General features: G+C 34.4%; 1 protein-coding gene and 1 long non-coding RNA gene across 2 annotated transcripts; one reads left to right on the top strand and one right to left on the bottom strand.

Moving 5' to 3' along the window:
• Nucleotides 1–279: 279 nt before the first annotated feature.
• Spindly (spindle apparatus coiled-coil protein 1 spindly) lies at nt 280–3323 on the bottom strand. Its single transcript, XM_073084422.1, has 5 exons — nt 2485–3323; nt 2085–2176; nt 1536–1650; nt 1008–1140; nt 280–677 (listed from the first exon to the last, which is right to left on the bottom strand). The coding sequence occupies exons 1-5, from the start codon at nt 3167–3169 to the stop codon at nt 443–445; spliced, it is 1260 nt and encodes a 419-aa protein (XP_072940523.1). The 5' UTR covers nt 3170–3323; the 3' UTR covers nt 280–442.
• A 175-nt stretch (nt 3324–3498) lies between these two features.
• LOC140750723 (uncharacterized) lies at nt 3499–4598 on the top strand. The gene is made up of 2 exons (XR_012103244.1): nt 3499–3892; nt 4079–4598. It is a non-coding gene; the product is annotated as an uncharacterized LOC140750723 (long non-coding RNA).
• The last annotated feature ends 12612 nt before the right edge of the window (nt 4599–17210 follow it).

Raw genomic sequence — 17210 nt, 5'->3', positions numbered from 1 at the left:
TACTTATAATAATGTTTTGACATTTGTTCGTAATAGAGTATTGTTTTAGTTTTAATAAATAAAATCAATAAAAAAATAATAATACATTTATGGATTATTTCAATGTTAGTATTGATGGCGTAATTGTATAATAAATGTTAGGATTCCGATAAATAATAAAATTATTCATTCAAAATATACATTACCCTCAAAATATTGATTAATTTCCGTAGATAAGTAACAAAACCTTAAAGAAAAACGGATTTTTTATATCCAAATTTGGAAATAAAAATGCGCAGGTTGTTTACATACATACAATTTTAATATCTTAACTTACACGCTAACATAAACATGAACATAAACAACACTTTCTTCTTCACATCATCAGGGGTCGGTCTATTCTTGATCTTGACTTTGTGCACACCAATATCGTCTTTATCGAGTAGTTGTGGTTGTGGCGACATTAATTAAACGAAACTTTCTTCTTCACATCATCAGGGGTAGGTCTATTCTTGATCTGGATGACTTTGTGCACACCGTTATCGTCTTTGTCCAGTGGTTGTGGTTGTGGCGAGTGCTTGGCGCCGGTGGCGGTGAGTTGCGCGATCTTCCTGCGCAACTCCCGCACCTGCGCCGCGCTGGCCAGCTGCGCCGCGCCGCGGGACAACACCTCCGCGCGGAGTTGCTCGCATTCCGATCTGTGGATTTAAACATTTACTATAGTCGTACATACTAGAAACAACATAATATAACCGAAAATCAAAATGGATTGTTGAAAATTCATCCCAATAACTACATAGGGGATGAAATTTTGTATAACTCGAGAATAATTTTTAAAACTCTCAAACGTGTAAGTTTTCCTGCACCATTTAAGCAATTGATAACTGATTTAAATACACACATCATTCAAGAAATTTGATTCACAAAAGAATCAAAGGTGGTGTGCATATAGCCTCAGACCTCCTGAATCAGGGTTGCTAATCACTAAACTATTATAGGTATGGCTAGATTATTTCTAACTAACTTACTTCAAGTGCTCCAAAACGCCAGGTAGCCAGCCTTGTGCAGTTGGCTCGCAAAGTTTGCCAAACCATCTCGCTAGTTCCCGTCGCTGCCTCTCGCATAGTGCCTCTAATTGGATAATGCGCTCTTCATAACTATCTGGAAACAATCAATTATACAAATTTAGTTTGAAACCTTCATATGACCACATAAAACTGAAGTAGGCCTGGAATATTCAGCTCAATGTAATTCTCTTACTTTTTACAAAGAGACCATTATGAAGAAATCTACATGAGGAAACCTATGACCTATTTGCATTAATAAGGTGCTCAAATTTTATAAAGTTGTCGGTTGGGCTATAAGAGTGCAGGATAATCCTGCAGTGGTTGCAAAATGATGAAATCAGATGCAGAGATCAAACCAATCAAAAGGAGCATTTGCTTTTGCACTATTTCAAATGGCTCTCTTTTTTTCCTTTAAATGCTTACCTTTAATTAAATTTAGCAATACAAGTTTTGTAAACTGTGTTGTAGTGTAATATGCAAACAACATACCCATGAGTTGCCTGTCATAGTGTGCAGCATTGCCGGCTTGAAGTTCCCAAACAGTCTGCTTTTCATGCAAAAGTGCTTCCAGCTCCGCTTGCTTATTTGCTAGGTCTCTCCTTAACTGAAATTTTACGGACAATTGAGATGAGATGATTTTATGGAAGAAGGAAGTGTCTTGAGGAAAGGGCATCACGCAAGGGAGGCAGAAAAAAAACAATGTTCTATATAGCCACGGGATGATTGGCTGGCAATGCTCTTAAGGTTGCTTAATGCTTTTATCTTGTCTCTCAATGCTGTTATCTTGTTTCAATAAATAAATATAGTCATAAAAAATCATTCCCCCCTTGACAGTGATAATTCTTACTTCTCCCCTATGCTTATGTAAACAATAGGACTTAATAAATAGCAATAGCAATTTATTAAAAATAAGCAAATGAAAGACCTACCTACCTAATACTTGATTACTAAACAAGTTTATTATAAAAAATAATAAAATTTATTTAACAACAAGCCAAAAACAAATATATTTTTTTTAGGAAATGCTAATATTCTTACCCTTGAGTTAGTCTGCTTCATTTGTATGAGGTTTTTAGCCATTTCTTGACGTTTGTCCTCCACTTCAGCAAATATCGAGTTACCCTTTGCAGCTGAAAACATTAATACATTTGCGGTGGTCATATATGTGTCTGTGTCATGTCAAATATATTGCAAGGAGGTCATAAATAATGCCACTTCTTCCTTAAGGTCTGAGATTTATCTCTCTGTGGATGACTTATGAGCTGACTTGACTAAGCAATTCAGTAAAGAAAATATAGCTTAGAATTATTTATATATTCCATCCACCTCCATAAACAGCCAAGTGTTGTGGCTATGGCAAGACTCCCCTTCTCTCAATTTCAGCAGTGGACATTGGAGTTTTAAAATGGGAAATAATTAATTAACATTTGCTACATACCATGTGGTTGTAATTCCTGGTTGTCGGCTTGGTGCAACATAGCTCTGGCTTCAGTCAAGTCCGCCAGCGCTACGGCCTCGCGCTCCGCAGCCGCTTTCAGCTCTTCCCGGCGGATTTCAGCAGCTTCGCGCATCTCACCAATCTCACTTACAAGTTCCTCTACTTTCACCCTCCACGATCCAATCTCCAACCGCGCTTCCTCTAGCGCTGTTTTCACTTCAATGGCATCAGATGTCGCCGTGGCTAACGCCGCCCGAACTTCTTCCAATTCCGAATTATCCCGTTCCGGCGCAACTGGGACGAACGAGCGTTCCTCTTTCAAATTTTTAATTTCCGTCTCTAACTTTTTAATTTCATTAGCATGCCGTTCAGCGGTTTCCGAACGTTCCATCCGTAAACATGATATTTCTTCTTGCAGCAATGTTAGGCGAGAATTCAACTCACTTCGACGTTTCTGCTCTTCAGCTTGATAAGTTTCTAACTCCACGGTCAAATGGCTCTGTACATCAAGAGCAGTTTGATAGCTTCTTCGTGTATCGTGTAATTCTTGTTTCGTGGCTTCATAACTTTCGAATAAGCCATCAAATTGCTTACGGAGTAAATAATATCGTTCGCTCAACTCATCACCCGTTAACTCGTCCGCTTCCGTATAATTTGTTTTGTTGCTTATCGTAGAATAATCCATGTTTAGAACGTTAGTTTCAATACAACTTACACATACCAAAAGAAGTTTAAGTTGTAATTTTATTAGCTTACAAAGTTTTCGTACAATACTTTTCAAAATTTAAACAAAGACAAACGGTAAACGATTCAAATCAAATGTCAAAGTCAAGTCAAGATTGTTAGGGACGGCAGAATGACATTATATTTAAAAATAGTAGATGTGCTCATTTCTTTTTTTACATTGTTCCTTTCTTTAAAGGCATCGTATTATTGATTAAAACTGTTAATTAATTGTATGTTAGGTACAATTCATTAATTTTGTGTTACTTATTTATTTTAAAAGTTACTTGACAGTTATAACAATAAAATATGAAATATATCCAATATGATAGCTTATAAGTAAACATAAATTATGCAGTATTTAGTTTAATTTTTAATACGTTCTAAGTATTTTAATTTTTTAAAAGAAATTTTCGATTTTTTATCTGTGGATTTTAAATCCCAAAACGGCGACAGTGCTGCCTTAAATGTCATGTGACGTCACCACACGCATAATAAACAAGACAAATAAAAATGATATCGTTTGCTGTTAGAGTTGGTTGAATTTATGTTGTAAACCGAAATGAATCCACAGTATATTAAAGCTGATATCGTGAATCTGCTTAAAGAAGATATACAATGCAATAAATAAAAATGAATACAAAAACTTCCGTGAAATAACCTATGGAAATCACAAATAAACAACGTAAGTAAAATATTCTTTATATTTACATTTAATCGGTTAAGAACTGTCTGAAATGGACAGTTAAAACATTTCTTAACCGATTTCCGATAGAAGAAAGGTTGTCTTTAAGTGATTATCAAGCTTTTTAAACTATACTTATATTCTTATGTGAACTGCTTTAAGGTTATTTATTGGTTATATTTTCAGATCTTCGCGACAGTCGTATAGTGACCACGCTATAGGGTATGTGCAGTTTAAGAGGCAGGCAAGTTTGTGTTTCATGAAAAAAGTTGTCCTGAATACAAGGTACATCAAAAGTCATGCTCAGTGTCCATGGCTGTATATAAAAAACAAAGTATTATTAAATGTGATGACTGTCCTGCCTCCCAAGGATGCAGCAAACATGCAGTAGCATTTTTAATGTGGAGTCATAGAAAATGAGGAACCAAAAGTTTCAAAGGTGGTCATCACTCTAAAGTACATAAAGTAAAGGAAATGGGAAATAGTAGTTCTTTACTTGAGTAACCTACCCAACAAGATGAAGGAAGGAAAATGACCATACAGTTGCTGTTATTGCACTACAGATTTCTCAAAATGACAATGATAAAAATTATCTATCTAGTTGTTGCAGAAAATAATTTAAAAAATGAAGAAAGTACACACTCAAGCAGCACAAAAATTCAGCTTAGCAAGAGCTTCAATATACAAGAAAATAACAGCTTCAAAATGCTTTGAGGTTATCTGTAGTAAATATTGTAGATGTAACATATAATGATAAATATATACAAAAGTTCTACGGTGTGTACTCAATAATAGCCCCATATAAACCTAAACAAAGCAGTCGGTTAATAAAAGATTAAAATTAGCAAATCATGTATTTTTAATTATACAGTCCTGTAAGTTAATCCGTGCTCAATAATAATAACTCAGTCATCGAAATAGTTTGTTTCTTATTAATTACAGAATGAGGCCTTAAAATAGAGAATTCAAGTAGACGTCTTTTAATTCATTTATTCTATTCTTAACTAATACTATTCTAACTCTATTCTTATCGTAGACATCTTTATAATATATGAAATATATGAATACTTTAACTTGCTGTTTTGTTCTGATTACATCTGGGTTTGATGATTTAGAGTAGAGGAATCACTCCTTATTCTTTTTTCTCATTAATACTTCTATTATATGTTTGAATCCTCTGTCTGCAAGTTCTTTTAACGTTTATGAGATTTCGGTTTAGGAACGTGTATAAGCAAATTTGTTAGGATATTTAGCGATCGTACTTGTACACATCGTCACTGCACACGTCTATAACTTGTCATTTATTTCAATTTTAGTTATAAAAGCTAAATAACTCCCTATTTTCTTCCGAGCGTTGTTTGTTTACAGTATAATGACGTTTCGCCACAAAATGACACTTGACCGCCTGATTTAACGCGACGTTCCGTTCACCGTAAAGAAAGTTTGTTTTTTATTAATGAATAGCCCTTTTTTCGAAAAAGTGATCAATGAAAGGCATATATAATACGTATACTAATTCATTAAAACACTTTCCCAAAAAGTGTCAAGTAGCCAATAGGGAATATGCATGTGATTTAGATTTGCTTGTTATTTTTTTCCTCGGTACATTACGGTCCTGAAATGACATCTAAACCATTATTTTTTCTTTATTTCGTGTTAAATTGTTTAAAACTTTAATCAAAAATCGTAAATTATGCGCGCGAAATTCAAATTTGCAAAACGCATTCCCATTGGTCGAATCGAAAAATGACGTCACATAGCGTGTTACGATGTTTATCGGCGTCGATATTCAAACTGTTTGAGAGAAAAATTGTTTTTGTCTATATATTCCTAGAGTTTTATTTATTACCTAGTGCGATTTTTCTACATAGTATTATTAGGAATAATCAAGAACAATGATTGAAAGTAGTTTTGTCAAAGCACAATCGGACTATTTACCTAAAATAAGCAAAATGAATAAACTGGTTTTTATGCATAGGTCAATTTGGAAATATTTAACTGATCATAACTTATTATGTTAATATTCTTTTTTTTTATAATATAGGAGTAGCAGACGAGCATACAGTCCGCCCATGGACATATGTAATCAACCCCAGATAGGATTAGATATTCCCACCTAAGGTCGGCCACAGATGCGCCGCTACCCCTGAGAACTAAGCTGGAACGCCTCGGAAAAGTCTGTCTCCTACCACACCCTTCAAACCGGAACACAGCATCACCTAACACTGCTGTTATTAGGAAGAAATAGGTGTGGCGGTAGTGCCTCCGGAGTCGAACCACAAAGGGTTCTACCACCTTCAACCAATCACCTATCTTCATCTATCTTTATAATATTATTTATTTATTTATTTATTTATTAACATCACCAACGATTATTACATTTGCTTGCGCCACCATATCTTAAGAACTAGGAATACAGTTAACAATAAATGCATAATCACTTATAGGTGAGTATCAAAGACTCCTTGTAAGCATACAAAAAAGAAAGACGTCATTATAACAATAAACAAAAGTACAGTTTGTATTTATACTCATTAATTAATCTAAGAATTGACCAATATATATTTTTAATCTACGAATGACTAATCTACAGTCTTAAGCATTTTTTTAAATTTATCCAGAGACACATGGTTAATATCCATATCTGGAGACCCACTGCATCCATTGTATATACGGACCATTCTACATATAGGTGAATTGGAACCCAGCACAGTTCTTCGAAATGGAATGACGAACGGCTGAAGAGGTTTACGAGGCATTCTCACAGGAACTCTAAAAAACAGTTTTGGCAGAAGTTGAGGAACATATAAATGGTTATTTATAAGTTTGAACAAAAAAACTAAATCCGCATTTCTTCTTCGACTTTCTAAATCTTCCATTTTAAAATAATTGAGCATGTTGGAATATGAAAATTCACGCTTCGTCTTGCCACTGAAGTATGACAGATGCCTCATAAACCGCTTCTGTACTCTTTCCAGACGTAGTGTATGCGTCGCATAGTTATAATAGATTATAATGCATTTTGTGTGTTTCAATGATAGTATTTGTTGTAGAAGTCGATAAGTACCTAACGAAGTAGATGATCAATGCAATATTTTAAAATCATTTACCTAAAATTATTGTTTGTCACAGTAAATACAAATGTTAATGCGATTTTGGAGATGCTATATCTGTTTCCTATAATCTTGCACCACATTTTTCGTATTTTCGCATCTTTTGCAAAAGAAAAAAACACTATATAATGTATTTATAGTTTATAGTACTGGTTTTGCACAATAAGTCCAGGAAATATTTATAAAGTGGTTATTTAGCCTTTCCCATGATGTAAATAGCGATGAAACCTGAAAATGTTTAATAATACCTTTATGTGCATACAGTTATCATCAATATTAATACAAATCACGCTACGTGACGTCATTCAAAGAGCGCGTAAAATGGCGGCGTTCAAATGGTGTCCGTGAAACTAGCACAGCATTTGCCAGCAGAGCACTAAAAAATGAGAGTTCTATGCGCATGCACATGAGTTCTATAGTTCCTGATAGTTTTCAGGAATAGTTCTGGCGATTTCACGGAGATAAAGCAGAATGAAATAATGCTCTGCTAACTTCACACAGCAGAGCATTTTCTACAAAATTGAAAAAAAAGCTATTGATTAGTGTAACTAGCTAATACCTGGAGTTCCTAATAGTTTTCAGTGATAGTTCTCGCGAAATAAACTTAAAAAATAATTTATTGATAAAATAAATTGACAAAAATTTAACCAAAAAAAATCTGCAAAAAGCTTATTTAAAAGTGGAAACTCGTCGATTTTGCTAAGCCTAGTAATAAAATGATACATTTGTACAATAACTGACCCAGGAACACACACTAAAGTGCCAGCACTGCATACTAGAATAGTACAAATCGGAAAGATTTTCGACAAAACTTTTTTTAATATTATTTTCACGTACCCAGGGGGAAGGAACTCAGCGGTTTTACATAGGCTAGTAATATGGCTACAATTTAAAAATATAACCAATCCCAGAACTTACACTAAAGTGCCAGCAGAGCATGCTAGAATAACAAAAATCGAATGGATTTTCGACAAATATTTTATTTAAATTACTTACACGTAATCAGATGACGGGAACTCATCGGTTTTATGTAGACTAGTAACATAGCTACAATTTAAAAATATAACCAATCCCAGAACTCTCACTAAAGTGCCAGCAGAGCATACTAGAATAGCAAAAATCGGATAGATTTTCGACAAATATTTTTTTTTCAATCATGTCCACGTAACCAGATGGCGGGAACTCATCGGTTTTATATAGACTAGTAACATAGCTACAATTTAAAAATATAACCCATCCCAGAACTCACACTAAAGTGCCAGCAGAGCATACTAGAATAACAAAAATCGGATGGAGTTTCGACAAATATTTTTTTTTTAATTGTTTCCACACAACCAGATAGCGGGAACTCATCGGTTTTATATAGAATAGTAACATAGCTACAATTTAAAAATATAAACAATCCCAGAACTCTCACTAAAGTGCCAGCAGAGCATACTAGAATAACAAAAATCGGATGGATTTTTGACAAATATTTTTTTTCAATCATGTCCACGTAACCAGATGGCGGGAACTCATCGGTTTTATGTAGACTAGTAACATAGCTACAATTTAAAAATATAACCGATCCCAGAACTCACACTAAAGTGCCAGCAGAGCATACTAGAATAGCAAAAATCGGATGGATTTTCGACAAATATTTTTTTTTTCAATCATGTCTACGTAACCAGATGGCGGGAACTCATCGGTTTTATGTAGACTAGTAACATAGCTACAATTTAAAAATATAACCAATCCCAGAACTCACACTAAAGTGCCAGCAGAGCATACTAGAATAGGAAAAATCGGATGGATTTTCGACAAATATTTTTTTTTCAATCATGTCCACGTCACCAGATGGCGGGAACTCATCGGTTTTATGTAGACTAGTAACATAGCTACAATTTAAAAATATAACCAATCCCAGAACTCTCACTAAAGTGCCAGCAGAGCATACTAGAATAACAAAAATCGGATGGAGTTTCGACAATTTTTTTTTTTAATTATTTCTACACAACCAGATAGCGGGAACTCATCGGTTTTATGTAGAATAGTAACATAGCTACAATTTAAAAATATAAACAATCCCAGAACTCTCACTAAAGTGCCAGCAGAGCATACTAGAATAACAAAAATCGGATGGATTTTTGACAAATATTTTTTTTCAATCATGTCCACGTAACCAGATGGCAGGAACTCATAGGTTTTATATAGACTAGTAACATAGCTACAATTAAAAAATATAACCGATCCCAGAACTCACACTAAAGTGCCAGCAGAGCATACTAGAATAAAAAAAATCGGATGGATTTTCGACAAATATTTTTTTTTCAATCATGTCCACGTCACCAAATGGCGGGAACTCATCGGTTTTATGTAGACTAGTAACATAGCTACAATTAAAAAATATAACCAATCCCAGAACTCTCACTAAAGTGCCAGCAGAGCATACTAGAATAACAAAAATCGGATGGAGTTTCGACAATTTTTTTTTTAATTATTTCTACACAACCAGATAGCGGGAACTCATCGGTTTTATGTAGAATAGTAACAAAGCTACAATTTAAAAATATAAACAATCCCAGAACTCTCACTAAAGTGCCAGCAGAGCATACTAGAATAACAAAAATCGGATGGATTTTTGACAAATATTTTTTTTCAATCATGTCCACGTAACCAGATGGCGGGAACTCATCGGTTTTATGTAGACTAGTTACATAGCTACAATTTAAAAATATAAACAATCCCAGAACTCTCACTAAAGTGCCAGCAGAGCATACTAGAATAACAAAAATCAGATGGATTTTTGACAAATATTTTTTTTCAATCATGTCCACGTTACCAGATGGCGGGAACTCATCGGTTTTATGTAGACTAGTAATATAGCTACAATTTAAAAATATAACCGATCCCAGAACTCACACTAAAGTGCCAGCAGAGCATACTAGAATAGCAAAAATCGGATGGATTTTTGACAAATATTTTTTTTTTTCAATCATGTCTACGTAACCAGATGGCGGGAACTCATCGGTTTTATGTAGACTAGTAACATAGCTACAATTTAAAAATATAACCAATCCCAGAACTCTCACTAAAGTGCCAGCAGAGCATACTAGAATAGGAAAAATCGGATGGATTTTCGACAAATATTTTTTTTTCAATCATGTCCACGTCACCAAATGGCGGGAACTCATCGGTTTTATGTAGACTAGTAACATAGCTACAATTAAAAAATATAACCAATCCCAGAACTCTCACTAAAGTGCCAGCAGAGCATACTAGAATAACAAAAATCGGATGGAGTTTCGACATTTTTTTTTTTTTAATTATTTCTACACAACCAGATAGCGGGAACTCATCGGTTTTATGTAGAATAGTAACAAAGCTACAATTCAAAAATATAAACAATCCCAGAACTCTCACTAAAGTGCCAGCAGAGCATACTAGAGTAACAAAAATCGGATGGAGTTTCGACAAATATTTTTTTTTAATTATTTCCACACAACCAGATAGCGGGAACTCATCGGTTTTATATAGAATAGTAACATAGCTACAATTTAAAAATATAACCAATCCCAGAACTCACACTAAAGTGCCAGCAGAGCATACTAGAATAGGAAAAATCGGATGGATTTTTGACAAATATTTTTTTTCAATCATGTCCACGTAACCAGATGGCGGGAACTCATCGGTTTTATGTAGACTAGTAACATAGCTACAATTTAAAAATATAACCAATCCCAGAACTCTCACTAAAGTGCCAGCAGAGCATACTAGAATAGCAAAAATCGGATGGATTTTCGACAAATATTTTTTTTTCAATCATGTCCACGTAACCAGATGGCGGGAACTCATCGGTTTTATATAGACTAGTAACATAGCTACAATTTAAAAATATAACCCATCCCAGAACTCACACTAAAGTGCCAGCAGAGCATACTAGAATAACAAAAATCGGATGAAGTTTCGACAAATATTTTTTTTTAATTATTTCCACACAACCAGATAGCGGGAACTCATCGGTTTTATATAGAATAGTAACATAGCTACAATTTAAAAATATAAACAATCCCAGAACTCTCACTAAAGTGCCAGCAGAGCATACTAGAATAACAAAAATCAGATGGATTTTTGACAAATATTTTTTTTCAATCATGTCCACGTTACCAGATGGCGGGAACTCATCGGTTTTATGTAGACTAGTAATATAGCTACAATTTAAAAATATAACCGATCCCAGAACTCACACTAAAGTGCCAGCAGAGCATACTAGAATAGCAAAAATCGGATGGATTTTCGACAAATATTTTTTTTTTCAATCATGTCTACGTAACCAGATGGCGGGAACTCATCGGTTTTATGTAGACTAGTAACATAGCTACAATTTAAAAATATAACCAATCCCAGAACTCACACTAAAGTGCCAGCAGAGCATACTAGAATAGGAAAAATCGGATGGATTTTCGACAAATATTTTTTTTTCAATCATGTCCACGTCACCAAATGGCGGGAACTCATCGGTTTTATGTAGACTAGTAACATAGCTACAATTAAAAAATATAACCAATCCCAGAACTCTCACTAAAGTGCCAGCAGAGCATACTAGAATAACAAAAATCGGATGGAGTTTCGACAATTTTTTTTTTAATTATTTCTACACAACCAGATAGCGGGAACTCATCGGTTTTATGTAGACTAGTAACATAGCTACAATTTAAAAATATAACCAATCCCAGAACTCACACTAAAGTGCCAGCAGAGCATACTAGAATAGGAAAAATCGGATGGATTTTCGACAAATATTTTTTTTTCAATCATGTCCACGTCACCAAATGGCGGGAACTCATCGGTTTTATGTAGACTAGTAACATAGCTACAATTAAAAAATATAACCAATCCCAGAACTCTCACTAAAGTGCCAGCAGAGCATACTAGAATAACAAAAATCGGATGGAGTTTCGACAATTTTTTTTTTAATTATTTCTACACAACCAGATAGCGGGAACTCATCGGTTTTATGTAGAATAGTAACAAAGCTAGAATTTAAAAATATAAACAATCCCAGAACTCTCACTAAAGTGACAGCAGAGCATACTAGAATAACAAAAATCGGATGGATTTTTGACAAATATTTTTTTTCAATCATGTCCACGTAACCAGATGGCGGGAACTCATCGGTTTTATGTAGACTAGTAACATAGCTACAATTTAAAAATATAACCGATCCCAGAACTCACACTAAAGTGCCAGCAGAGCATACTAGAATAGCAAAAATCGGATGGATTTTCGACAAATATTTTTTTTTTCAATCATGTCTACGTAACCAGATGGCGGGAACTCATCGGTTTTATGTAGACTAGTAACATAGCTACAATTTAAAAATATAACCAATCCCAGAACTCACACTAAAGTGCCAGCAGAGCATACTAGAATGGCAAAAATCGGATGGAGTTTCAACAAATATTTTATTTAAATTATTTCCGCGTAACCGATGAGTTCCCGCCATCTGGTTACGTGGACATGATTGAAAAAAAAATATTTGTCGAAAATCCATCCGATTTTGGCTATTCTAGTATGCTCTGCTGGCACTTTAGTGTGAGTTCTGGGATCGGTTATATTTTTAAATTGTAGCTATGTTACTAGTCTACATAAAACCGATGAGTTCCCGCCATCTGGTTACGTGGACATGATTGAAAAAAAATATTTGTCAAAAATCCATCCGATTTTTGTTATTCTAGTATGCTCTGCTGGCACTTTAGTGAGAGTTCTGGGATTGTTTATATTTTTAAATTGTAGCTATGTTACTATTCTACATAAAACCGATGAGTTCCCGCCATCTGGTTACGTGGACATGATTGAAAAAAAATATTTGTCAAAAATTCATCCGATTTTTGTTATACTAGCATGCTCTGCTGGCACTTTAGTGTGAGTTCTGGGATTAGTTATATTTTTAAATTGTAGCTTTGTTACTATTCTACATAAAACCGATGAGTTCCCGCTATCTGGTAGTGTAGAAATAATTAAAAAAAAAAATTGTCGAAACTACATCCGATTTTTGTTATTCTAGTATGCTCTGCTGGCACTTTAGTGAGAGTTCTGGGATTGGTTATATTTTTAAATTGTAGCTATGTTACTAGTCTACATAAAACCGATGAGTTCCCGCCATCTGGTGACGTGGACATGATTGAAAAAAAAATATTTGTCGAAAATCCATCCGATTTTTCCTATTCTAGTATGCTCATCTGGCACTTTAGTGTGAGTTCTGGGATTGGTTATATTTTTAAATTGTAGCTATGTTACTATTCTACATAAAACCGATGAGATCCCGCCATCTGGTTACGTGGACATGATTGAAAAAAAATATTTGTCAAAAATCCATCCGATTTTCGTTATACTAGCATGCTCTGCTGGCACTTTAGTGTGAGTTCTGGGATTAGTTATATTTTTAAATTGTAGCTTTGTTACTATTCTACATAAAACCGATGAGTTCCCGCTATCTGGTAGTGTAGAAATAATTAAAAAAAAAAATTGTCGAAACTCCATCCGATTTTTGTTATTCTAGTATGCTCTGCTGGCACTTTAGTGAGAGTTCTGGGATTGGTTATATTTTTAAATTGTAGCTATGTTACTAGTCTACATAAAAACGAAGAGTTCCCGCCATCTGGTGACGTGGACATGATTGAAAAAAAAATATTTGTCAAAAATCCATCCGATTTTTCCTATTCTAGTATGCTCATCTGGCACTTTAGTGTGAGTTCTGGGATTGGTTATATTTTTAAATTGTAGCTATGTTACTAGTCTACATAAAACCGATGAGTTCCCGCCATTTGGTGACGTGGACATGATTGAAAAAAAAATATTTGTCGAAAATCCATCCGATTTTTCCTATTCTAGTATGCTCTGCTGGCACTTTAGTGTGAGTTCTGGGATTGGTTATATTTTTAAATTGTAGCTATGTTACTAGTCTACATAAAACCGATGAGTTCCCGCCATCTGGTTACGTAGACATGATTGAAAAAAAAAATATTTGTCGAAAATCCATCCGATTTTTGCTATTCTAGTATGCTCTGCTGGCACTTTAGTGTGAGTTCTGGGATCGGTTATATTTTTAAATTGTAGCTATGTTACTAGTCTACATAAAACCGATGAGTTCCCGCCATCTGGTTACGTGGACATGATTGAAAAAAAATATTTGTCAAAAATCCATCCGATTTTTGTTATTCTAGTATGCTCTGCTGGCACTTTAGTGAGAGTTCTGGGATTGTTTATATTTTTAAATTGTAGCTATGTTACTATTCTATATAAAACCGATGAGTTCCCGCTATCTGGTTGTGTGGAAACAATTAAAAAAAAAATATTTGTCGAAACTCCATCCGATTTTTGTTATTCTAGTATGCTCTGCTGGCACTTTAGTGTGAGTTCTGGGATGGGTTATATTTTTAAATTGTAGCTATGTTACTAGTCTATATAAAACCGATGAGTTCCCGCCATCTGGTTACGTGGACATGATTGAAAAAAAAATATTTGTCGAAAATCCATCCGATTTTTGCTATTCTAGTATGCTCTGCTGGCACTTTAGTGAGAGTTCTGGGATTGGTTATATTTTTAAATTGTAGCTATGTTACTAGTCTACATAAAACCGATGAGTTCCCGCCATCTGGTTACGTGGACATGATTGAAAAAAAATATTTGTCAAAAATCCATCCGATTTTTCCTATTCTAGTATGCTCTGCTGGCACTTTAGTGTGAGTTCTGGGATTGTTTATATTTTTAAATTGTAGCTATGTTACTATTCTATATAAAACCGATGAGTTCCCGCTATCTGGTTGTGTGGAAATAATTAAAAAAAAATATTTGTCGAAACTCCATCCGATTTTTGTTATTCTAGTATGCTCTGCTGGCACTTTAGTGAGAGTTCTGGGATTGTTTATATTTTTGAATTGTAGCTTTGTTACTATTCTACATAAAACCGATGAGTTCCCGCTATCTGGTTGTGTAGAAATAATTAAAAAAAAAAATTGTCGAAACTCCATCCGATTTTTGTTATTCTAGTATGCTCTGCTGGCACTTTAGTGAGAGTTCTGGGATTGGTTATATTTTTTAATTGTAGCTATGTTACTAGTCTACATAAAACCGATGAGTTCCCGCCATTTGGTGACGTGGACATGATTGAAAAAAAAATATTTGTCGAAAATCCATCCGATTTTTCCTATTCTAGTATGCTCTGCTGGCACTTTAGTGAGAGTTCTGGGATTGGTTATATTTTTAAATTGTAGCTATGTTACTAGTCTACATAAAACCGATGAGTTCCCGCCATCTGGTTACGTAGACATGATTGAAAAAAAAAAATATTTGTCAAAAATCCATCCGATTTTTGCTATTCTAGTATGCTCTGCTGGCACTTTAGTGTGAGTTCTGGGATCGGTTATATTTTTAAATTGTAGCTATATTACTAGTCTACATAAAACCGATGAGTTCCCGCCATCTGGTAACGTGGACATGATTGAAAAAAAATATTTGTCAAAAATCCATCTGATTTTTGTTATTCTAGTATGCTCTGCTGGCACTTTAGTGAGAGTTCTGGGATTGTTTATATTTTTAAATTGTAGCTATGTAACTAGTCTACATAAAACCGATGAGTTCCCGCCATCTGGTTACGTGGACATGATTGAAAAAAAATATTTGTCAAAAATCCATCCGATTTTTGTTATTCTAGTATGCTCTGCTGGCACTTTAGTGAGAGTTCTGGGATTGTTTATATTTTTAAATTGTAGCTATGTTACTATTCTAAATAAAACCGATGAGTTCCCGCTATCTGGTTGTGTGGAAATAATTAAAAAAAAATATTTGTCGAAACTTCATCCGATTTTTGTTATTCTAGTATGCTCTGCTGGCACTTTAGTGTGAGTTCTGGGATGGGTTATATTTTTAAATTGTAGCTATGTTACTAGTCTATATAAAACCGATGAGTTCCCGCCATCTGGTTACGTGGACATGATTGAAAAAAAAATATTTGTCGAAAATCCATCCGATTTTTGCTATTCTAGTATGCTCTGCTGGCACTTTAGTGAGAGTTCTGGGATTGGTTATATTTTTAAATTGTAGCTATGTTACTAGTCTACATAAAACCGATGAGTTCCCGCCATCTGGTTACGTGGACATGATTGAAAAAAAATATTTGTCAAAAATCCATCCGATTTTTGTTATTCTAGTATGCTCTGCTGGCACTTTAGTGTGAGTTCTGGGATCGGTTATATTTTTTAATTGTAGCTATGTTACTAGTCTATATAAAACCTATGAGTTCCTGCCATCTGGTTACGTGGACATGATTGAAAAAAAATATTTGTCAAAAATCCATCCGATTTTTGTTATTCTAGTATGCTCTGCTGGCACTTTAGTGAGAGTTCTGGGATTGTTTATATTTTTAAATTGTAGCTATGTTACTAGTCTACATAAAACCGATGAGTTCCCGCCATCTGGTTACGTGGACATGATTGAAAAAAAATATTTGTCAAAAATCCATCCGATTTTTGTTATTCTAGTATGCTCTGCTGGCACTTTAGTGAGAGTTCTGGGATTGTTTATATTTTTAAATTGTAGCTATGTTACTATTCTATATAAAACCGATGAGTTCCCGCTATCTGGTTGTGTGGAAACAATTAAAAAAAAATATTTGTCGAAACTCCATCCGATTTTTGTTATTCTAGTATGCTCTGCTGGCACTTTAGTGTGAGTTCTGGGATGGGTTATATTTTTAAATTGTAGCTATGTTACTAGTCTACATAAAACCGATGAGTTCCCGCCATCTGGTTACGTGGACATGATTGAAAAAAAAATATTTGTCGAAAATCTATCCGATTTTTGCTATTCTAGTATGCTCTGCTGGCACTTTAGTGAGAGTTCTGGGATTGGTTATATTTTTAAATTGTAGCTATGTTACTAGTCTACATAAAACCGATGAGTTCCCGTCATCTGATTACGTGTAAGTAATTTAAATAAAATATTTGTCGAAAATCCATCCGATTTTTGTTATTCTAGCATGCTCTGCTGGCACTTTAGTGTAAGTTCTGGGATTGGTTATATTTTTAAATTGTAGCCATATTACTAGCCTATGTAAAACCGCTGAGTTCCTTCCCCCTGGGTACGTGAAAATAATATTAAAAAAAGTTTTGTCGAAAATCTTTCCGATTTGTACTATTCTAGTATGCAGTGCTGGCACTTTAGTG

This window comes from Epargyreus clarus, unplaced genomic scaffold (genome assembly GCF_041222505.1).
Source record: "Epargyreus clarus isolate Ecla_fem2 unplaced genomic scaffold, WU_Ecla_fem_2.2 ptg000021l, whole genome shotgun sequence".
NCBI classification, from domain to species: domain Eukaryota; kingdom Metazoa; phylum Arthropoda; class Insecta; order Lepidoptera; family Hesperiidae; genus Epargyreus; species Epargyreus clarus.
Note: the sequence above shows the minus strand (reverse complement) of the source record. Positions and strands in the feature narration are given on the sequence as shown.